We start from the raw sequence: 26,373 nt of genomic DNA, 5'->3' as shown, positions 1-26,373 counted from the left end.
GTTAATTTTGAGATTTTGGAAACTTATCAAATGCTTCCTATAAGCTCAACATTCACTCAAATAGAAATGTCTTAGATGGCTTCAAAGTCCATTAGTTTTGATTTCAAATTGTTCATGTGAGGCCCTCAATATAACATATTCAATGACATCAGAAATAACAACTTAATAGACATAAGTTTCTAGTGAAAATAGTGAGTTTCTGATTTGTTTACTATTTACTTTAAACAGTAAGATATAATAAATAATTCCTGAATGTGTTAAATATGATCATGAAAACTAAAACCTCAACATCAAATACAGACCGAATAGCAAACAATACTTTACACAATACACTGTGGAGTAGCATGATGGGTGAAAAATATCACCTGAACAAAAGACACACTCTTACCTAGCTATCCTGTAACATCACATATAGTCTCTGTACAATAATTTCCTAACAACACATTACATATAACAATAAAGGAAATGACCTCCTCAGAGTTACATTGTGCAGTTATTCACCGAGAAATAAAACATTTTCAAACACTTTCATTTCATCCTGTCATTCTTTTTCTTATGAAAAAAAACACAACCTAAACCCTGCCATGCACACGTTGGGTATAAATGTATCCGTTTCTCATTTTGTATCTTAACACAGTAAAATGTTTTCAAAGCACTGGCATTCACTTTTTATCTCATGAAATTACTGAAATAAAATCCCTAGCAAAAGTGAGAAACAGCAGAATACTATACAACACAAAACCAGACAACTGCTTCCATCACACAAATCTAGTACAAACAAAAAAAACAATAGTAAATGGTCGATGTAATGGGCAGTGACGTAACTTATTACTCCAGGGGTAATGTTCACTATTGCTATCTGCACCCCTGAAACATTTCATGGTAAAATTGGAGGTTTTTCGGGCAACATCTTCTGGGTAAGACAAAAAGACTAGTTTGATCCTTTGATGTAAATCAAACCAATCTCCAGGTCACATAACAGTATGTCCTACTGCCTTTGAAGTTTGGTGTTGCTCTTTTGTTACTTTCAAATGAGCTTATCAGTCTGTGATTGGTTAGTTTTCTTTCTCCTGAAACCCGCTGTAAACCAATCAATTTACTTGGCTTCTACCTTCAATTGTGCCATGACATGTTCCAGGGGTTCAAAGTGAGTGTTACCCCTATCAAGGATGCATGTACACATATATGGTTTTCATATGATGATTTTACTAATCTATGGAATAAATAAAGATGAAAGGTTTCAATTTGTGTTTTATCCTGTGTTATATCACCAGGCAGAAGCCATCATCTGGTGACAAATCACTTTGCTGAACATGGAAGGGGACTGTTGCCACAGATCTTGATTACAATTATAAGTCCTGTCAGATTACAGTCATCATTCTGTTCATTAATACAGTATATTGACTGGATGTATCTACTCTATAGGTACAATACCCATGCTTACAACAATTCTACTATTGAATTATAAAGTTAACACAGATGTCCTTTGACAATCTAAGTTCAACTAACTGTACATCACAGGAAAAGACAAATTTTATGATTTTGATTTTTGTGAATTTGACAGTGTCGCAAAATTTGCAAACATCAGATATGCATCAGATATGCACAAAAAAATCTGATGTACAGTATTTCACAGTTAGCCTTGTAAAAATCATTGTATGAACTGGTACGTTAACGCTGTTTCCATAAAACAATTTCATAACAAAACTTTTGTGATGCAAATGGTTAAGATTTTCCTTAGTGTTATATCTTTCCTATCACATCCATATATCTTCAATATAGATTACTAAACAGGAAAGGCTTGATTTCCACTGAGTTGGTATCAAGATTTCCTCTGAGTTGGTATCAAGATTTCCTCTGAGTTGGTATCAAGATTTCCACTGAGTTGGTATCAAGATTTTCTCTGAGTTGCTCTCAAGATTTCCACTGAGATGGTATCAAGATTTCCTCGGAGCTGGTATCAAGATTTTCTCGGAGTTGGTATCAAGATTTCCTCGGAGTTGGTATCAAGATTTCCACTGAGTTGGTATCAAGATTTCGACTGAGTTGGTATCAAGATTTCCACTGAGTTGGTATCAAGATTTCCTCTGAGTTGGTATCAAGATTTCCTCTGAGTTGGTATCAAGATTTCCTCTGAGTTGGTATCAAGATTTTCTCGGAGTTGGTATCAAGATATCCACTGAGTTGGTATCAAGATTTCCACTGAGTTGGTATCAAGATTTCCTCTGAGTTGGTATCAAGATTTCCTCTGAGTTGGAATCAAGATTTACTCGAAGTTGGTATCAAGATTTCCACTGAGTTGGTATCAAGATTTCCTCCGAGTTGGTATCAAGATTTCCACTGAGTTGGTATCAAGATTTCCTCTGAGTTGGTATCAAGATTTCCACTGAGATGGTATCAAGATTTCCTCGGAGTTGGTATCAAGATTTTCTCGGAGTTGGTATCAAGATTTCCACTGAGTTAGTATCAAGATTTCCACTGAGATGGTATCAAGATTTCCTCTGAGTTGGTATCAAGATTCCCTCTGAGTTGGTATCAAGATTTCCACTGAGTTGGTATCAAGATTTCCTCTGAGTTGGTATCAAGATTTCCACTGAGTTGGTATCAAGATTTCCACTGAGATGGTATCAAGATTTCCTCTGAGATGGTATCAAGATTTCCTCGGAGTTGGTATCAAGATTTCCTCTGAGTTGGTATCAAGATTTTCTCGGAGTTGGTATCAAGATTTCCACTGAGATGGTATCAAGATTTCCACTGAGATGGTATCAAGATTTCCTCTGAGTTGGTATCAAGATTTTCTCGGAGTTGGTATCAAGATTTCCTTGGAGTTGGTATCAAGATTTCCACTGAGTTAGTATCAAGATTTCCACTGAGATGGTATCAAGATTTCCTCTGAGTTGGTATCAAGATTCCCTCTGAATTGGTATCAAGATTTCCACTGAGTTGGTATCAAGATTTCCACTGAGTTGGTATCAAGATTTCCTCGGAGTTGGTATCAAGATTTCCACTGAGTTGGTATCAAGATTTCCTCTGAGATGGTATCAAGATTTCCTCGGAGTTGGTATCAAGATTTCCTCTGAGTTGGTATCAAGATTTTCTCGGAGTTGGTATCAAGATTTCCACTGAGATGGTATCAAGATTTCCTCTGAGTTGGTATCAAGATTACCACTGAGATGGTATCAAGATTTCCACTGAGTTGGTATCAAGATTTCCTCTGAGTTGGTATCAAGATTTTCTCGGAGTTGGTATCAAGATTTCCTCGGAGTTGGTATCAAGATTTCCACTGAGATGGTATCAAGATTTCCACTGAGTTGGTATCAAGATTTCCACTGAGTTGGTATCAAGATTTCCTCTGAGTTGGTATCAAGATTTCCACTGAGTTGGTATCAAGATTTCCTCTGAGATGGTATCAAGATTTCCTCGGAGTTGGTATCAAGATTTCCTCTGAGTTGGTATCAAGATTTTCTCGGAGTTGGTATCAAGATTTCCACTGAGATGGTATCAAGATTTCCTCTGAGTTGGTATCAAGATTACCACTGAGATGGTATCAAGATTTCCACTGAGTTGGTATCAAGATTTCCTCTGAGTTGGTATCAAGATTTTCTCGGAGTTGGTATCAAGATTTCCTCGGAGTTGGTATCAAGATTTCCACTGAGATGGTATCAAGATTTCCACTGAGATGGTATCAAGATTTCCTCGGAGTTGGTATCAAGATTTCCTCGGAGTTGGTATCAAGATTTCCTCGGAGTTGGTATCAAGATTTCCTTTGAAGTTTATTTCAAACTTTCATTCTCTGAAGTCCTTCCTCCTTTTTTGCATCTTTCAACTCAGAGGAGAGCCCTTACATTCTCTTCATCTTCAAAATCATCTTCATCTTCACCATCATCTGTCAGTTCATCTTCCCTGGAAAGTTTAATGATACAAATATTACTCTAATGTCGTTTATTTTTATCTGAAGAGAAGCAAGTGAACCTGTGTTTCAGTAAGACAACACTTGGTACCCAAGATTTTCAGCAAGAAAAACCTGCATTACAAATTTAACAATACTTTAGCTTGTTTCATCGATTTAGAAATACAACTTCTTTGCACATAATTTGACAATACTTTTTTTTCAAATAAAGTAAAAAGGTTGGGGAAGGTTCTGAAAGAGTACATATCCTTGTAATATGTATTACCTTTGAACTTTTTGTGCTCTTGTTCTTTAACTTTTGATACTGATAGGATTTATTCGATACATAGCTTTAAGCATTATGAGATTTTCACATGACCTTTCAAACTTGATGAAATATTTACATGACTTTTCAGCCTAACCAAATATTCATATAAATATGATTTTTCAGCCCTCATCAGACATTCACATAACCATTGAACCCTGACCAAATATTTACATAACATTTCAACCATTGCGCATAGCTTTTGAATGAGACAATCACACACCCTTTAAACCTACCGTAGTCTGGAGTTAATGTCATATCCTTGGTCCTGTTGACTCATTCGACTAAAGGAGCGGACACTGTCCATGCTTTCATTGCTCCCTGTATCCTCCAACTCCATTCGAGAGAGCTTACCATCAGCTGGAGAAACAAAGGTAGTATTGGGTAAAACTAATTCTCAAACAAGTGTTCCCTTATAAGTGGCATCATACCTTAGTTATATTGAAAACAATACATGTTATTCCTTAGGATTATACAATGTTCTTTACTGACATTTAGATATCTGTATAAGGAATCAGACAAGATATCTTTATTACATTTAGATATCTGCATTAGGAATCAGACAACATAGATCCAAGGGTAGAGCCAATGCCGTTACTATAAAGGAGGTTTGGTACGTTCAATTTATCCCTTGTCCGGATACCACCCGGTATGCAGGGCGATTGAGGGATAGTGGAAACTTAGGAATCAGACAAGATATCTTTACTGACATTTGGATATCTGTGTTAGGATCCTGAAAAGATATCTGAATTGACATTTGGATATCTGTATTAGGATCCTGAAAAGATATCTTTACTGACATTAGATATCTGTGTTAGGATCCTGACAAGATATCTTTATTGACATTTGGATATGTGTGTTAGGATCCTGACAAGATATCTTTATTGACATTTGGATATCTGTGTTAGGATCCTGACAAGATATCTTTATTGACATTTAGATATCTATGTTAGGATCCTGACAAGATATCTTTATTGACATTTGGATATCTGTGTAAGGATCCTGACAAGATATCTTTATTGACATTTGGATATCTGTGTTAGGATCCTGACAAGATATCTTCACTGACATTAGATAGCCATATCAGATATTCATCACTTTGATATACAGGGTTGAAGCAAACATCTGTATCCATTGCAGTGATATACAGGGTCCAAACAAACATCTGTATCCATTGCAGTGAAATACAGGGTCAAAGCAAACTTCTGTATCAATTGCAGTGATATACAGGGTCCAAACAAACATCTGTATCCATTGCAGTGATATACAGGGTCCAAACAAACATCTGTATCAATTGCAGTGATATACAGGGTCCAAACAAACATCTGTATCCATTGCAGTGATATACAGGGTCCAAGAAAACTTCTGTATCTATTGCAGTGATATACAGGGTCCAAACAAACATCTGTATCCATTGCAGTGATATACAGGGTCCAAACAAACATCTGTATCTATTGCAGTGATATACAGGGTCCAAACAAACATCTGTATCCATTGCAGTGATATACAGGGTCCAAACAAACATCTGTATCCATTGCAGTGATATACAGGGTCCAAACAAACATCTGTATCCATTGCAGTGATATACAGGGTCCAAACAAACATCTGTATCCATTGCAGTGATATACAGGGTCCAAACAAACATCTGTATCCATTGCAGTGATATACAGGGTCCAAACAAACATCTGTATCCATTGCAGTGATATACAGGGTCCAAACAAACATCTGTATCTATTGCAGTGATATACAGGGTCCAAACAAACATCTGTATCCATTGCAGTGATATACAGGGTCCAAACAAACATCTGTATCCATTGCAGTGATATACAGGGTCCAAACAAACATCTGTATCCATTGCAGTGATATACATGGTCCAAACAAACATCTGTATCCATTGCAGTGATATACAGGGTCCAAACAAACATCTGTATCTATTGCAGTGATATACAGGGTCCAAACAAACATCTGTATCCATTGCAGTGATATACAGGGTCCAAACAAACATCTGTATCCATTGCAGTGATATACAGGGTCCAAGAAAACTTCTGTATCTATTGCAGTGATATACAGGGTCCAAACAAACATCTGTATCCATTGCAGTGATATACAGGGTCCAAACAAACATCTGTATCTATTGCAGTGATATACAGGGTCCAAACAAACATCTGTATCCATTGCAGTGATATACAGGGTCCAAACAATCACCTATTATTTCCAATGCTGTGGTATACCATACCTGTAACTCTGCCTGTCTCTGATGCCAACTCCCATTCCAAGTTGTCAAGAGTTTCTTGGTCTTCTATGAAGGTTGTCTCCTTTTGACCTTCTAGGTCATAGTTACTCATGTCGTCCCCGTCTACAACTGTGAAATAAAGGATATAAAAATGATTATATTGTATCATAGGATCTGTATAGAAGACACAAAAGTATTATCTTATATAGATACAAAAATTATTATCATTCAACAAAACGTTACATTGGTATCTCTGGATAAACCCAACAATTTGCAGCATTTTGGGGAAGTGATTTTATCCTATATATCAACAGCAGCATAAAAATTAAATTTTCTGTTTTTACTTTATTAGCCTGGACTTGAAGTCTCCCTAAACATCACAAGGCATTGACACCCGTTTGTCTAACATCATGAGGTCTGTCTACCATGTTGGCATTATGACCCTGAGTATGTGCACCGCGATTTCTGTATGCTACCTGCACTGAGGGAATACCTGGGGTGTATAAATTCAAGACTTCTTATTAATAAGTATTTTGCAAAAATAAATTTGTACAGCCTGCATCACCAGATTACCCACAGGTGATATATTGTATGATATACGTGTATGTAGATATGTGTATCACAATATCGTTAAACTGAATACCCAGCAGTTCCAGTGAGCATCTCACTGTAAACTGATTGACATCTACATACTGCTTCGTCAATGTAATAAGATAGGAAATGACTTTGAGATGTTGTTTTCTACTAAAAACTGAAAGATGATTTAGCTCCAAACTAAGAAACATGCACTTTAACATGTAAAACAAGACACAGATAGCCTGTCTGCCTAATAGCTCACAAAAAGCACTCAAGATCTAAAAATCATGCAGAAAGTTATTGTGTATACATGGCCTTGATCCCTTTGGATCTGTGACCTAGCTAGAAAACCCTATAATTTCTGACCCAATGCCCAACAGTACTTACCTATAGCTCGTGATTCCCGACCATCAGCTTGGGACCTTGATCGACTACTGGGGCGAGGAGTTGTGCTGGCAATCCTTCTAGTGACACTGATTGGTCGAGGGGTGATATCCTCTGGTCGAGGGGTGACTGTTGACGACCTCACTGAGTATCTACTGTCTGGTCTGCTAATATGTGTATCCCTGTGACTGACTGCGCGAGAGCTGCTGGGACGGGGCGTACCACTGTCTGGGCGTGATCTTACACTACTACTAGGACGGGGTGTGGTTACTTTCAGATTGCTGGGTGTGGGTGGCAGATCTGGGAAGTCATCTAGTTCTTCTTCTTCATCTTTTCCACTGTGCGAACCAATAAAATGGTAGATATAATGGTAGTAACCAGTAACATAAATGTACTGGATATTGTCTGTAAAATTTGTATGTTATAGCTCCAGCTATGATGGAAGAGGAGCAAGCCATTCAACATTCTTCATTTTGTGTTAAAAAAAATCATCTTTCTTTCACAATAAATCTCCATAGCATCAATATTGGATTAAAAAAACAATCTGTGAAAGTCAGCATACTAAGTCAAATACTGACTGAAAAAAGAAAGCACCTTGATAACAAATATTAGGTTATATAGGGTGAGCATAGCTTTTCCTCACAAAACTTTGCTAAATGTGTGATATATACAAAGTACAGAACTGAAAAAAACAATAAAGTATTGAAATATATATGTTTGTAGTAGATAGGTGAAACTTTGGGAGATGGTCCTGAACAGCTCACTCACAATAAAAAAAACCAGTCTCGTTGGAAGGAAAGCAACCTGATTATCTCTTTTGGCAAACAAGTGGCTCATGACATCACTGATAATCAAACATCATATTTATCTATCATAATAAATATACACTTACAACTGTAATTCTGTCTCATCATCAAAAGAGAGCTCCTTCGTAAGGAGGGACACCATGTTGGCTTCGGCCCTCTGGGTAATACAATCCATCTCATTGTTGATGAAGGATAGAACACTGGCGCGGCCTCCAACGTCCAGAGGGTTGGGCTGGTCGGTGATATCAAGGGGAACAGGTGTGGTGGCTTCAACCATCTCAATGGCATCACTGTCTTTCTGTACAGTCTCTGTGTCCACTGTATCAGCTAGACTACTGTCAGGTCGCCAGGAGCGAGGGGCCATCTGATACACTTTAACACAAATATGGCATAAGTTCCTTAAATATCAAATACCATTCATCGTTGGATTTGGAATAAAATCTTCATTTTATTTTATTTTATTTTTACATAATTATTTACTTCCAAGGAGAGCTGTAAATCTTAACATATTTAACACCGACCTTTGCATCAATATCAAAAGACCTTGACTGTAGTTACTTACACTGGCTGCTGACCTTGACCTTTTCGGTACGACTGTCTTTATGTTTAGATGGTGTCATTGTTCTCTCCGTCTGTTCAGGTTGTACACCTAACATAAAGAATTCATTAAACGCTGAGCTGTAGCTTTTCTGTCTGTCCCCTAAAATGTCATTTTGGTTCATCATGGCGACCTGCAGCAACCCCTGACTGGGTCCCTTAGTAAGGACACCATCTCTAAAGACAGATACAAATGTATTAATGGACATGTCATACACTTCAAATTCCATAAAATTAAACATATCTATCACTCCTGAGAAAAGTTACACTTCATTTGTTATAACAAGACAAATGTTTTCAAAATCTATAACTGTTAACATTATGAAAACTGACATTCTTATTTCTTCAACATAACAAGTTAGCAGTACTACCTTACTACAAGGCAGACTATATGACAGATAACTATTATCATCATTATTACTTCCATCGTAAAAATTCAAATTGCTTCTAACACAAAATTTGCAATAGTAAATCTCACATGTAAGAAACTAGGATTAGAGTATTCAATATTTCTGCCATCAGGAAAAATTCATTGAATAATACATGTCCTATATCAAAGTAAGGAAAGCAATACATGAAACTTTCGGAAGATTCAGATCTGATAAATTGTCATGATTCGTTAACGATTAATTAGATGACACATACCCTTCCATACGTGAGTTTGTACGACTTTTGGCCCTCGAACCAGGGCGTGACTGTGTGTAGCTATTTTGACGACTCTTGGTCCGAGCTGATGATTGTGGTCGTGACTTAGCAGATGATTGAGGTCGGGATTTCGCACTTGATTGAGGGCGTGACTTAGCTGAAGATGTTGGCGGTTTCCTTGTTGCTGTGTCAGGCATGGTAAGAGGATGTGTTGATGTGTCAGAAGATGAATATTCCACATAACTTTTTTTAGTTTTGTGGTGCGTAGACCTGGCAAGATTTGGTTCTGTTTGCAAAGGTGGCTGAACTCTGGTGTAGTCCTCAGGATCTTGAGTAACCATATCAGTATCAGTCTGAAGGTTTGTCTTGGTTTTACGGCCAGGTGTCTTTGGCGTTCTGAGGGATTTACGAGACTTGGGTGTGTTGGTGTCAAAAACCATATTTTGATGATAGTTAGAGGATGACCTAGAGTAAAAAAAAAACAGTAACTAAGGTAAGAAAACTAATCACTTACATCATTTTGTTTCATATCGTCTTAAATATAAACAATAAACTCCTTCCAACAAATTTCCATTTCCACTCATAACAAATGATATTATCCTCGCATGTTTCTAGCTCTTAATGACACAAAAATCTATTTAAGCTTATTGGCTGGATGTTGTGAGTTTCACATCCTTGTAACAGCCAGAGACATCTGGAAATAATTTCAACTGAGTCTGCCAAAGAAACACTTTCATTTACTGTATGGTTGATAATATTCACAAGGATCTAGTTTTGCTGTATTCTTGGTCACCAAAGATAGAGGGAAATCAAACAACCATACATCCCTAAATCTAGACATATGACATCATGACCATTAATCTTAAGAGATATTGTGACTGTGACTGAAGAAGACATGAAGGAGAGAGCAGCATTATAGTGCCAATTTTATCATGTACAATTTGTATCCTTTCTGGTTAACAGCTAACAATATTTCTTGCTAAATATTACATGTAGTTATTGAAGGTTTTATATAGCCTAAAAAGATCATGGAGCCAATCAAAGGTGTTGTAATTCTAAAGTGTCATAACATGGACACAGCAGTATGTTACTCCACTGAGTCACAGCATAATGATAATAGACTAACAAATTTCCAGAATTTGATCTAGTACTCTAGCTCGGTCAGAGGACAGAATTCATATCTTTCCTCAATCAGGGGAGAGAATTTATATCCTTTCTTAATCAGGAGACAGAATTCATACCCTTCTCCATGCGAGGACAGAATTCATACCCTTTCTCCATGCAAGGACAGAATTCATACCCTTTCTCCATGCCAGGACAGAATTCATACCCTTCATCAATCAGGGGAGAGAATTTGCACCCTTCCTTAAACAGGAGACAGAATTCATACACTTTCTAAATTAGAAATCACTTGGGTGAATTGTACAAAAGACACTCAAGTGCATAGCATCTTTTTATAACTTAGAGTGAGAAACAGTCAGGCTAAAAATGAATTAAACTGCATCATACAGCTTATTTGTCCTTCATCAGTGTGGCATTTGATGCTGATGAACACAAAGACCAAAAGAAAAGAAAACCAATCTTATGATATCATGGGGACAGCAGGCACAACTCCTACAACATAACTGCTCAATAGGTATCGTTAGCCAGGAAAGGAAAGGAAAAATTATATAGAAATATTAGAAAAAAAAGTCAATTGTTGCAACTATTCAGCAGAATGAGTCCTGCAGGGTTTCTCTATAATAGTCCAATCAGTACCTCAAGTAGTGGGAGGCCACTGGTTTGTATATTAAACCAGAAATAGTATCACATTACTATAGAGTGTCTATACCTACCCATTTTGATTAAGACTCCAGTCTTCTGGATCATCCAGCTCCTCAACCAGACATGCTGATGTCTCCTCAACTTTCTTCAGAGCCTGAAAATTTCACACAACACATGAACTGAATGGCTCTGCGTCTCATTCTGTCATAGTTAATGATTCAGTGATTACAATATACACCACTAATATACAACTTCAGTCAGCATTTCTCCTGAAACTGGAATGGGAAATGTTTTTCACCTTGAATTTGACTCATTTTATCCGCATTATTAGGTTACTTAAATGAACCAGGGACACTGCATTACAAGCGAGACACCAATCAAATTTGTCATGGTACAGGTACAGCTATTGTAGAATCTAACTAAATGCTTTCCCTAATAATTAATGCATTAGAACAACATACAGGATATAGATTACACTAAAATTGTCTAAATATCTTTATCCTATAGAACAATACACACATCAATCATTTAGTAGAAAATTCAAGAATATAACACTAAACTTTATACCATATCATTAGCAAATTGAGGGAAAACTTCATCAATACATCAGTGAGATTTTATTAAATTATTCAATTTTGACACAGCAGAGAGTTCTTACCACACTATGTATGTCCAGAGATATCATTTACAGAACATTAAGTATTAAGGCAGCAGATCACCCGACTTCTGCAAAATCTGCTTTTTTTTATCATCAGAATTAATTGTCAAATGATCAATAAAAACAATTCTATACAATACAACTATAGTACCATATTATGTAGTTGATTATACCGTATATTGTTTCAATCTTACAATAAAACAGTTAAATATTTAATTAAAGGATTGGTGTTGAATAGTGAGTAAATTCTTATGGTGAGAAATAAAACTCATAAGTGACAATAAGGAAACAGACTTGAGTGCATAAAGAGGGAACTGTGACTGGTACTTTGAATCAGTTCAACATTAATTGATAAATGATAATTACAATTTGTGACAAGACCATTAGCTTATCATTTTAAACATCATCATGGCTGATTCAATTTTACTTAATGATGGGATTTAATCAGTGATGATAAAATGCATTGATCAATTGCATGGATTATGACAGTGTTTTACAGTTGAAAACATTGAACAAAGTGTATCACCATAAGTGATAATCACACAAGTATGTGTTGTGTCCCTGGCGTTAAAGTCAACACAGACACTTACTGTGTGGCATATGTCATTCTCTAACATACTGTCCTGAAGTAAAAAAAACCATTACACTTATTACAGACATTAAACATCAGACATTTTTTTTATGCTAATGGGAGAGGCTTTTATTTTTCTGAATTCTAAGCATTGTTTATCCAAAAATGGGTTCAGAGAAGGTTAATAATATGGTTGTTTTAAAGATTGAGTGCCTGTTTTGTCACTGGTATGGACTGATGAAGGGAAGTGATCCTTGTACATATCAAGTGAACAGCCAAGTAGTTCATGTCTCATCTACACATTGTTCTTACAAATCAAATGTATCAAAGGTTTTAAAGAGTTATTTTGTTTACTAGATCTTATGTCTTCTTACAGAAGCAAATGTTACAGTAATGCTAATTATAATTAAACATGTTGTTGAATTATATTTTAAGGGAGATAATTTACACATTAATGTGATAGTACATACAGGTAACCCCTTAATGTATTGTGCCTAACATATCCTTATTAACAGATAAAGACTGATCTTATAACCAGTTCACTGTTTACATTATTTGTAAATGATTTGATAATCTTTTATAACCAGTTTACAGTTAACATTATTTGTAGATAACTTTATAATCTGTTATAACCAGTTCACTGTTTACAATATTTGTAAATGATTTGATAATCTTTTATAACCAGTTTACGGCTTAAATCATTTGTATATAAGTTGATAATCTGTTATAACCAGTTCACGGTTTACAATATTTGTAGATAACTTGATAATCTGTTATAACCAGTTTACAGTTAACATTATTTGTAGATAACTTGATAATCTGTTATAACCAGTTTACAGTTAACATTATTTGTAAATGATCTGATAATCTTTTATAACCAGTTTACAGTTAACATTATTTGTAGATAACTTGATAATCTGTTATAACCAGTTCACTGTTTACAATATTTGTAAATGATTTGATAATCTTTTATAACCAGTTTACAGTTAACATTATTTGTAGATAACTTGATAATCTGTTATAACCAGTTTACAGTTAACATTATTTGTAGATAACTTGATAATCTGTTATAACCAGTTCACTGTTTACAATATTTGTAGATAACTTGATAATCTTTTATAACCAGTTCACTGTTTACATTATTTGTAGATAACTTGATAATCTTTTTTAATCAGTTTACAGTTAACATTATTTGTAGATAACTTGATAATCTGTTATAACCAGTTCACTGTTTACAATATTTGTAGATAACTTGATAATCTTTTATAACCAGTTAACAGTTAACATTATTTGTAGATAACTTGATAATCTGTTATAACCAGTTCACTGTTTACATTATTTGTAGATAACTTGATAATCTGTTATAACCAGTTCACTGTTTACAATATTTGTAGATAACTTGATAATCTTTTATAACCAGTTAACAGTTAACATTATTTGTAGATAACTTGATAATCTGTTATAACCAGTTCACTGTTTACATTATTTGTAGATAACTTGATAATCTGTTATAACCAGTTCACTGTTTACATTATTTGTAGATAACTTGATAATCTGTTATAACCAGTTCACTGTTTACAATATTTGTAGATAACTTGATAATCTGTTATAACCAGTTCACTGTTTACAATATTTGTAAATGATTTGATAATCTTTTATAACCAGTTTACAGTTAACATTATTTGTAGATAACTTAATAATCTGTTATAACCAGTTTACAGTTAACATTATTTGTAGATAACTTGATAATCTTTTTTAACCAGTTTACAGTTAACATTATTTGTAGATAACTTGATAATCTGTTATAACCAGTTCACTGTTTACAATATTTGTAGATAACTTGATAATCTTTTATAACCAGTTAACAGTTAACATTATTTGTAGATAACTTAATAATCTTTTATAACCAGTTAACAGTTAACATTATTTGTAGATAACTTGATAATCTGTTATAACCAGTTCACTGTTTACATTATTTGTAAACAATTCGATAATCTTTTATAACCAGTTAACGCCTTAAATCATTTGTATATAAGTTGATAATCTAAGGAGTAATTTAATACATCACAATTAAAGTTTAATACTGTATATATCAAAGGTACTACATAGGCATAACATGCACAGTGCAGTCACTTATGATGCTTCTACAGACATAAACAAAAACATGAGCTGAATTATATAAATGTATCAATGTACAGATGTACAGATCTACACAACGTCTAAAGTCTAGCCAATATATATGTGTAATACCCAATACTTACACTATTACAGTACATACTTCTTGGCATCTACAAGATTTATTGTAACACAATAACTGAAAGCCCCCAAAAATTGAATCCAATTAAAATTTATTCAAACAATTCAAACAAAACACAGATTTTTCTCAGTTCTCATAGAAATTAACATAGAGTAGAACAGCCTATTAACTTAAAGTACAACTTCTTCTTCTTAACCTATAAATGTTATTTATAGAACTTAAAGTTTATTTATAGGTAGGGACGTATCATTAAGTTAGAGAAATATCACCTCAATTCATAATGATATTGTGAAAGCACCTTAAAAATGAATAAATATCTTAAATAATTCATTTTTAATTAAAATGAAGTCAGTGTGTATAAATAGGAGATTTAGTTTCAGGAAACCATAAACTATTGACATTTCAAGAGGTCCATTACATAGCCCATGCTAGAGGTCAAGGCTAGATCAATACAGAACAAGGGTATCATAGTAACTGCAAAGTTCTGAACCATAATGTCACCACAAGATGTGATCAAGTCAGCATTCTGACCTTAGGTCAGCTTAAAACATCATACTTACAGGGCTAACAACATCGTCTATCTCTTCAATGGTCATTCCACCACTGACCGTTCGTGATGGTTGATTGGACCCAGTCTCAGAATACTTCACTGCTTCATAAAGGGCTTGGAAGTTGACTGGTTGTACTATATATAACATATAAATGTTTAAAGAAACATATTCAACCATAAACCTAATGAATATTTATATTACCACCTATATAGCACAGCTAAGTTGTTAGATCACATTTCATTGGCTGCTTTTACACCAAATAGAACTGTAGACTCCTGTAAAATTTATATCACTATACAACTGCCCCATGCCAAAGAGAAATACATTCTTTTATTAAAATTGATATAAATTATGTTGATTAAGACTATCAATTATGAAAATAATCTGTTGACGAAGCAAAATATTTTTGATTGGCATATAATTATAAACAAAACAAACACACACCCTTACACACACACATAAACACACACACACACTCACATATATATATGCTTATAACATCCTCATTAACTTAAATGTGCAAATGAGTCTTATGTTAAACAGCAGTTTAATTGCAAGTGCGTAGCTACATTTAAATGCTAGAGAACCTGAAAACATAAAACAATATCTGTTTAAGGTCTTACACTCTTCTTCCCTGGAGGAGAATAATGGCTCCACACGAGGTGTAGATGGTCCAGCTAACCAGGGGTCCTGACGTGGTGTCTGATGCCGATCTCTGGTCCTGCGTTCTTGGTAGGGAGTAATAGACCTAGATCTTGGGTCAGGCTCATCCTGTCCTTCCCAGTCCCCAAGTCTGGGGGTGGCCATCTTACCCACCTCTGTCCTCCTGTGCTTCTTCAGTAAAAGTCGATCAGCGTAAGACATGTTGGACGTAAACTTTATTTCTATGTTTTCTTTTTCTTGTATTGTTGATGTTCCAAACTCCACCTGTACAGCTGCATGGAGGAAAAGACATAACATATACTCCTAAGTCACTTAACATTGTGTACACAAGTTGAATCACAAATATCTTGTTTTCCTTCAAACTTATTTATACTAAAACCTAACTGAATTGTTACAGATAATGATCAGATGAAATATTTCTATCTAGTGTAAAACATTTCTACCTCATGTCTAGGTATCATCGGTATATCATTTGCAAGGATTAGTGGGAAAAAATAAAAACAAAGGTGATAAAGAAATCTTATTGAAACTGATATAATATACTGTATTCAAGGATACAATTCAACACAACAGGTTTCAGAAAATTATCATGTCTTTTTTCCAAAAATTGAATGAGATATATTTTATATTCTCTACATATCTCATATCTATGATTCATCTTTATTAACTTGATCAAGATGGAAATTGGTCCCATAGGAGATTCTGTCGAGATATTTGAATCACCATGCTTTGGTTTTGATGGCTTTCACAAGATTTGATGCTCTTAGACTTACATGTACCAACAGATTAAGAAACAATGACAAAACAAATCAATTATGATGTTGTCTTACTTGGAGTTTTGACAGGAGAGTAAGCAACCTTTCTGGGACTGATCCGTTTCTGAGACACAGGTTTGGGAGGGGTTGTTGGAACATCACTATTGTTACCATTTCTCCAGGCTAACAATGCCTGCTGGAATGATGCTGCACTCTCTGCCTCATTATACTCCCCTTCCATCAGACCATTCTGGTCAAACGATCCACTGGCTCCTTCAGGGCTGTTACGGTCCCTCTGAGCCTGAAGAATGAGAGAGCAACCTTCAGAAAATCTCAAAAAAGCAAAAGCAAACAAATAGAGTAACATGAAATGTCCTGTATTTACAAATTATACTATAGAATCATAAGGTAAACATGCACCAGAACATGACGTCTGATATAATATATAATGTCATCATATCTTTTTAAGTGTCTTTTTCTGATACAATATATAATGTCATCATATCTTTTTAAGTGTCTTTTTCTGATACAATATATAATGTCATCTTACCTTTTTAAGTGTCTTTTTCTGATACAATATATAATGTCATCTTACCTTTTTAAGTGTCTTTTTCTGATACAATATATAATGTCATCATACCTTTGTAAGTGTCTTTTTCTGATACAATATATAATGTCATCATACCTTTTTAAGTGTCTTTTTCTGATACAATATATAATGTCATCATACCTTTGTAAGTGTCTTTTTCTGATACAATATATAATGTCATCATACCTTTGTAAGTGTCTTTTTCTGATACAATATATAATGTCATCATACCTTTTTAAGTGTCTTTTTCTGATACAATATATAATGTCATCATATCTTTTTAAGTGTCTTTTTCTGATACAATATATAATGTCATCTTACCTTTTTAAGTGTCTTTTTCTGATACAATATATAATGTCATCATACCTTTGTAAGTGTCTTTTTCTGATACAATATATAATGTCATCATACCTTTTTAAGTGTCTTTTTCTGATACAATATATAATGTCATCTTACCTTTTTAAGTGTCTTTTTCTGATACAATATATAATGTCATCATATCTTTTTAAGTGTCTTTTTCTGATACAATATATAATGTCATCTTACCTTTTTAAGTGTCTTTTTCTGATACAATATATAATGTCATCATACCTTTTTAAGTGTCTTTTTCTGATACAATATATAATGTTATCTTTACCTTTTTAAGTGTCTTTTTCTGATACAATATATAATGTCATCTTACCTTTTTAAGTGTCTTTTTCTGATACAATATATAATGTCATCATACCTTTGTAAGTGTCTTTTTCTGATACAATATATAATGTAATCATACCTTTGTAAGTCATCTTAACCTTTTTAAGTGTCTTTTAGTATACGTAAATCAAGTAAACAATTTGGTTTCAGATTGAAGAATTAATATTTAAGGTATAATCTGCAGCAAGCTTTTCAAAGGCTGATTACAGCTAAGCAGTGATTAGTGAATATTTTCAAAAATGAATGAAACAAAATTGGTAACACTTTTTTTATTCTACAGTTGTAAGTTTGTTCAGATAGGTCTGATAGATTAATTTGGAGTATCGGTTTTTCATTGAACACTTTTTGTTCAGTGGCAGCAATTTCCATTTTCTACTAACCACTAGTAACTGCTATTAACTGAGCAACAGCGGCCTGATTGTCAAGTTTGTTTGACTGGACACAAGAATGGGTTCTTCACTCGATCTTTATTTGTTGCATTGTATTGTCATAAAGAAAGTGTTGATATACTTTAACTATCTAGTGAAGATGTTTTAATTACCCGAATCTTTGCGAGGTAAGGGTCCTCAGCTCCCTCAGCCGGGGGTGGGGCATGGAAATCTATACTCCTGGAAAAGATATAAACAGTAAGGATAAACAGCCATGTAACAGCATACCTGTGTCTACACCTTTTTACCTTTTTACCTTTCTCTGATTGTCAGAGTATCAAACACATTCAAACACATTTAAAAGATAATGCCCTAAAAACTCGAAAATGATATGTGAGTTACTTTCTCTGATTATAATAAACAAATAGTGGTTTACTTATGTAAGAGACTTCAGGCTTATCTACAGGATAAGCTTATTTTTGAGATAAGCTTGTTTTCGAGAATTTAGGGTATTCTCTGATATTTCTTTCAAGTAAACAGAGACCTTTCACATAATTCAAAATATTACTTTGAATGAAAAAAAATGAATATGACAAACAAAATTTGAGTATGTTTTGTGAAAATATTTGTTTGACCTCTCTTAGCTTCAAGTCACTTCTACAGCATTGAAAGAAAGAAGTCTGTATTTTATTTAACATGTGTATTTTTTTAATTTTCTGTTTGTAATTCTGATCAGAGGTTAACCTCTTTCAAACTAAACATCTGATTGTGTGTGTGATGTGACATGTTAACATGCAGGATGATAAATATTACACAGTATGTTTTGTATGAATATAGACATTTTACTATCTCACTTAGTTTGTCAAATTTGTGGGAAAATTTTTCATTTTATAAAAAACCAAAAACAAATCTTTAAATTTTATTTCAGATCCGATGATTTAACAAGTGTAGTGAGTATATAATATATATAATTTCATATAATATCAGCTGAACTAAATGAAATAATCAGATGGCTCATCAGAAATAATACCTACCTATCTCCATTGCTTGGCTGTGGTGGTCGAGGTGACATACAAACACGCGGTCCAGATGCCTGGGGATTAAATCATAATATGATTATTACCTCCCTTTTTCTTTCATTAGCCCAGTAATATAATTCTGTGCAAAAAAGATTAAATTTTGATTTGTGTACCATTGAAAACAAGTATACTCAGAGAGGAATAGATCAGTGTAATATTAACAACAAACATACTGAGAGAGGGAGACAATTCAGTGTAATATTAACAATAAACATACCGAGAGTGGGACAGATCTATGTTTCTTCAGAGCACCCCTCAGGTGAAAGGCGGCAAAGCAGCTGGCACAGTAGTGTTCCGAACACTGAACACAAGACTGTTTTACAAAAAAAACCCAGACCATTCTGTTAAGCTATCAATCAAATTAATCACATATATTACTGAAAAAAGTTAGATTTGAACTCAGTCACAATTAATCGTGTAACAAAAACAGCCTGTTAAAATGAATGTGATATCAGATGGCTGAATCAAAGTCTATTAAAAACCACTATGATCTCAGTTTAATACATGACACTTATATGGTACATATTCAACTAATTGACTAAATTCTGTCTAATAATGCTGTCGAAATATATCTCTGATTTAAATTTCTGAGGATAAACATGACAGGTAATCAAATGACTACAAAACTATTATTAATGAGATTAAATCATTAACTACATACTGTCTGTAATACTGTATAATTTACATCAGAATTCATGACAAGAACAGGTTATTTGGGTTTTTTGACCATGTACTGACCACTGCAGCCCTCTTCTCTTCACACTGCCCACACTTAGGTCCTTTGATGTTCCTACTTCTGGGGGTAAGTGATGCGTCCTGTTTAGCTATGTATCCCATAGTACCTGGATGCTTAGGTCTGTCTGGTACATCTGGAAACGAAATAATTCATTTTGTGACATGTAGCTTTGAAATATGAAATGTATAAACTTTATCTAGTTTACAACAATTGTAGGAGAGGTGATAACAATCGATCCTGTCAGCTCGGATGACAATGTAAATCTTAGCACATGAGGAGAAATCAGGATACCTGTAGAAAAAACCCATGTGGTTGAGTATAAGTGACACCAAACATTTTCACATCAGATCAAAGAAATGAATCCTAGTTGAAAGGTCTGTGATTTTCTTCCTGTTTACCACAGGAGAATCTGATGGCCCATAGCTGATCATAAAAAAAGTTGGTTTTCAGGTACTCTTTCTATGATCATAAACACATTTGTCATAGGACCATTCTGTTACCAAACTATTAACTTACCTAAAGTGGTATCTTTCAGCACTTTAACTTTCCTCTTGCCATCCTGTAAGAATGATAAAAATAGGCTTGCTTACTGATATGTTTATCATAGAAAACTTTATACAAGGATAGAAGATCAATTTACTTGTTCTACTGTCTCTTCATAATCAACACTCAATTTATATGGTTTAGCAAGTCTATATAAAATTAGTGGGAGTGCTTGTAAATAATGGGTCTTTATAGCATTTGTGTTACCTTGGCAGCAGGGACCTTTGCAGGCTTTGTATTGAGTACATCAGTAGCATAGCTGTTGAGATGTCCAGTCTGACCACGACTCCAATAACCTCCACCCTGTCTCCTGTACAGAAAAAATTTCAAACAAGATTTATGAGGATTAAATTCAAATCGCAAAAAAAAAAAAATCTTGGTTAAATATTTATCTAATCTAATTAGCAAAAAGAATCAAAACCTCCTTATCAAATAAATTAATAATAACAAGTTAGAGTAATATAGGTTTTTTATGGTTTAATTTACAGGCACAATTGTATTTTTTAGCAAACCATGAAGAAAAGGGGATATAAATGACATAGTCAGCACTCGCTATATGAAAACAAGGGGAGATTACTGACACAACACACTCAGTGCTCTCTACAGGTTTATGAAGAGATAGATAAGTCAGTGCTCTCCATAGGATTGCAGATGATGAGGACAAGTGGAGATGACACAGACATTTAGTGCTCGTTACTGGAATGTACACGATAGAGACAAAGGGAGATAACTGACACAGTATAATCTATTGACTTACTCCCTCTCCTCCTTCTCTCTGTTCATGGCCATCCTTAACTCTTTCAGTCGCTCCTCCATTTTCTTACTTTCTGTTTCCAGTTGTTTGGTTTCTCCTTTAGCTTTCCGAATATTACTAGAAATAAAAAAAGTGTCTAATTGCTATACCAATTATTACAACTTCAAACGTCGTCAGCTTTTTACTTACAGGTAAAAATATATACATACCAGTAAATCATGGTAAAATGTCTACATATCCGTTCAAACTTCACTTCCTTTACACATATTGATAACTAAATTGCATATTTCAATAAACATCACTATATGTATTTACACAGACCATTTAGATTACATGATATCGCCTGAAGATAGCTGATACATGGCTTGAAATCATTAGAGATAATTAACTTTGTCTTCACAATTCTATATATATGTATGTAAATCAGAACAGAAAATATTTTCAAATACTTAAAGCAAGTAAACAATTCATTATCTCAAAAACATGTATAATTTTCAAAGCCTGTATCATATATTTTGAAGTATCTTAAGTTTGACCTAATGAAAAAACAATTAAATCACACACTTGATACTAAACAAGGATTTTACATCGGGATTTCCGTAATCATGGTCATAAGATCTTTGTTTAGCTTTTTGAAAGTTTGATCTTTTGTATTAACTTTCTTCTCTTTTCATTTGCTAGATTAACAGTTATGTCAACCATACAAAATCATGAGATATGTTTGTGTTTCTGTTCCTCAGGAAGTCTGTTCCATTAAGTGAGGGAATAATTGACATTTGGTCTATTGAGATTATAATGTAATTTTCCATATACCAAATTATCTTACTTCTGTTTTATTTGTTTGTTTGGATTTTTTGTTTTCAATTTATGTGAAAGTTGTTGAAGTTCTCAGTACAGTTCTAAAACAAAATTGACAGAATTAATCCATCATAAGTTAATTCTTTTCACCTAGTTGTCAAAATGATGACTGACCAACTAATGGTCATTTCCCCACAATTACAATTCTAAATTGAAAGATATTGGCAAACAGGAATAACTGATAAATGAAAATTCAAGTATCTTAGCAATCTGGCAGACATTTTGTTATTCCTGTGAGTATTTTCAGGATAAAGGACATTTGTTTATGCATTATGAAGGACTAAGGCCTGTAGCCGATATTTCATAGATGATGGACATGAAAATCATTTATATATTGTAGTATTGTACAGATGATAAATGGACAATGTAGGTAACCTATTGGACAAAAGACAATATAATTATTGTCTTGACCATCATGTCATCATAGCTGATAAACAGAGAAGTAGTGTGATTTTAAAAAGCATTTGAAAAGTGAATGTGGTGATGGTCTTTTACAGATTGAAAATAATTTGCTGGAATTGATTTAATATCTAGTGGTAAATGATAAGAAAATAATCACAAAACACAGAATTGATAAAGACATGAATATATATACTTTATACCACAAACATGAGACTACTCACGATGACCAACAATTTTCATCTCATAGGTAATCAAATTGCAGAACCAGGACAACTATGCTTGGTGTTTCAAACATGAAATCACAAACATACAATTGCAGGGTTTTTATTTCACAATATTTAAACACATGAACATCTGTCACAATTACAACTTTGTAAATGAGATTGACGAAATATACATGATATACACAAAGTGTGAAAAGGAGATGATGAAAAAATAACATCTTTAGAATTCTTCAATTCCAGAATTCACAGAAAATGCTGTTTCCACATAGGTATAAGAATAGAAAACAGAATCTGTGTTTTCTTGTCCTGTATGGTGATGTATAATTAAGTGGAAAGCTGGGTGTAGATTGCAAAGAGCTAGATCAATGCAAGGTGACCTATTGATGTGACAAACATGCTGTATGTTTGGATATGTGTAATATGTAAATAGAGTAAGTAAACTTTGATAATGAAGGGAGAGGTTCATATTCAGATGAATGCGCAATCATATATTAAAACAAAAATTCCTCATGAATTTTTTTTATGTAAGCTCCTTCATCATTTAATTTTGATGGAGGTCAATGGAATTCATTACAGATTACATGTTTTCCAAATATGGGAAAAATAAAACTAAAACTGGGTTGTACTCTGGTAGATATAATATAGAAAAATGTTGATGCCATCGTTATAATATTGCAACAACATATTTTCCCTCTAAATTTATGACATTTTATTTCATCAAACACTGAATTAATTAATACACTGTTGCATTCTGTCAAAGATTGCTTTAAATTTCATTCTAATGATTTTAAAGTTTATGAAATATATTGATAAATGAACACATCAATCTTTACTCCAGTTTGTGTGCATGCATGCAGAGACAGAGAGGCTCATAGTAAGAGATTTCTGGAAGTGGTTCTCAGTTACTTACGTATAATAAGACCTAAGAGAACAATGAAAAAATAAATGGAACATTTACATAAAAAACAATTCAAGTTTCTGTAGGTGATGTTATTTATATGAAGATTATAAACATGATTATAACACATTTCTATTTCTTGTTCCTTTTATTATAAAAAATGTTTCCTATCAGGCTCGCAAAATATCACCACAGAAGATCGTAATCAGATCACTATACTTACCAAGTTACCATATCATTAACAGCTGAATTTATTGATTTCTTTGCTAAGTTTACTATCTGTTACTTTTGGACAGTCTCCTTGTAGAAGCTACATATGGTGGTCCACTGCATGCCATCCAAAGGAGTAAACTGTCAAGTTTCAGGACACAACTATTACAATACAGGGAAGTCTGTTTCTCAGCTTCTTAAGAAGCACAAACCATCCAGAGCAAGGATCAATGAACTAGTGACATACCTTGGATCTTCCCAGGAGCTTGCAAAGTCTAACGCTATTCTGGCTGAGCTACAGCAGTCTGCTCAATTTGAAAAAAAAAAAAAAAGAACTACGGGACTAGCTGCTGATATAATATAGAAAACTTACATGGCTTTAAGTTTGGTGGAGACATCTTCCTTTTTATTTGTATTTGTGTTGAATCCTGACATCGTGCTAGGCTGGTCTAATCTCATCTGTACCGATACTGGGGGACTAAATTCTTGGATCCTGTCAAAAATGAAAGGAAAGATTTAGGGTGAGATATAAACATAACTATGTAGAAGTCAAGGGTTTTCATTAGTTAGACTATAGCGTTTTATGGTATCAAACATTAACAATGATGATAGATGTTCAAATATGAAGGCGATGAGAATTTCAGACTCTACTTTTGTTTAGTTTCCAGAGTCAATTTGGTCAATTAGGCCTTGAATAATAAATAGTCTGTTTCTTTTCCTTTATTTTCCTATCAACTTAAAATTCTGTACTTTGTTTGATCATCTTGATCACAGCTTCAATCATGTCAGGAGTTTGACTATTCTGTTATGATATTTACATGCAGTTGTACAGACTGCTTTCAGTGCTTTGCTTGTACATAGCAGGGTTTTCCATAAGAGCCAGTCGCCGGCCAATTTGACTGGCTACTTTGATTATTTGGCCGCCTACACCAATCCAGTTCCGTAATAATGTTCTGTACACGACAGGCCACCCCCACCTTGCCACGTTGCGGCTCGGGTTGGCTTGCTTCGCCAGCCTCCTACTTTCACTACACAGCCTACTACTAACAAAATTATGGAAAACCCAGACATAGATAATAGATATCATGGCCTCTGATCTCTGCAGAACTTACAAAAAAATGGCAAAGTAACAAAGGGTACATTTTGTGTTGTCAGCCAATTAGTCAACTATATATCAACTCTTAGGCTTTTTTCCACATGTTTGCATTACTCCTTTCAGCAGAAAGGGGTTTGTGTCCCATCCAAGGTTTAGCATAGCAGGAATAATGAACATTTAAGTAAATAAAGTAGATTTAGTAAGCACTGTGCAGTAGACTTGAAGTCCTGGTCTATGCATCATTTGGCAAACTTATGAGATTCAGATATATTCTGAGAGAACTTCCTCCTGATAATTATGAAAAGTTGAGATTAAAACATACTAAGGCTGAGTGATATCTATTAAAAAAACACTTTGTGGGGATATCGAAATAAACAATTACTCAAAATGAGCCCCACTAAAATACAAACAAAGTTCAGAAATCCGCCACGAAAAAAAAATGTGACAAATCTGTATACTCAAAGGTACAGGTGAAGTAGGTGCATTTACAGATAAAGTGTTATGTCGTATGCGCTGCAAGTTTTCTATGACATCAAATCACAAGTAGAATAGTTGTGTATATGCATTGGAGGGCTCCCTGTGTAGTCTGATTAGGATGTATACATGTTTTAAGTAAATACCGACTCCTCACGGAAACGTCTGAATTATTTTCCAACTTAAGTTCTGAAAGGATCATAAATGCAGGCATATTTACAAAAAGTGAATCTACACCGATTTCGTATTGGTATAAACGTATGATATCGTGAATTTTCACAACATCAATTTAAATAGAATTATTTGTCCTCTTCAACGTTTTACTGAAAGTTACATTAGGACGAAGATATTTTCGCGGTTGGGATTAAGTGAACTACAATGTAGCTCAATATCCGTTATGATTGTATCCTATTCATTGCACCATCAATCATTCTTTGTGCATTCATATAATAAATAATAAACAAATAGGCTAAACAGATCACTTACAGTGGTATTTACGCGTGTTTCTAACAGTTGTAGAGAAAACCCTTCCGGCAAGTTGGTTCCTTGTTTATTTACTGTTGTTATCACGGTGACCGGCATACATGTTCAGTCAACACATGCTACCAGATTTTTTTCTTCAGAATTCTTTTTGAATTGTTAATTGATACTTAAAAGTAACAAAACATGTACTTACAGTGACTTTTGTTAACTAACACCTATCCATATTGTTTTCGCATCAACAACATGACAGAACAGCAAGCGTCCTCAGCAACTAATGGTAAAAATATGACGG

General features: G+C 34.1%; 1 protein-coding gene across 1 annotated transcript; it reads right to left on the bottom strand.

Moving 5' to 3' along the window:
* Positions 1–3,827: 3,827 nt before the first annotated feature.
* LOC132549030 (mediator of DNA damage checkpoint protein 1-like) lies at positions 3,828–24,487 on the bottom strand. The gene is given in 20 exon segments (XM_060212942.1): positions 3,828–3,903; positions 4,451–4,574; positions 6,451–6,576; positions 7,411–7,745; positions 8,300–8,585; positions 8,776–8,987; positions 9,456–9,920; positions 11,291–11,406; positions 15,266–15,390; positions 15,880–16,191; positions 16,750–16,975; positions 18,498–18,564; positions 19,359–19,417; positions 19,621–19,716; positions 20,142–20,272; positions 20,656–20,698; positions 20,890–20,992; positions 21,440–21,553; positions 23,831–23,842; positions 24,402–24,487. Coding segments are annotated over 20 exon segments (3,114 nt in total).
* Positions 24,488–26,373: the final 1,886 nt, after the last annotated feature.

This window comes from Ylistrum balloti, unplaced genomic scaffold (assembly GCF_031769215.1).
Source record: "Ylistrum balloti isolate Yb309-2 unplaced genomic scaffold, AGI_CSIRO_Ybal_v1 Utg369618, whole genome shotgun sequence".
Taxonomy (NCBI): Eukaryota; Metazoa; Mollusca; class Bivalvia; order Pectinida; family Pectinidae; genus Ylistrum; species Ylistrum balloti.
Note: the sequence above shows the minus strand (reverse complement) of the source record. Positions and strands in the feature narration are given on the sequence as shown.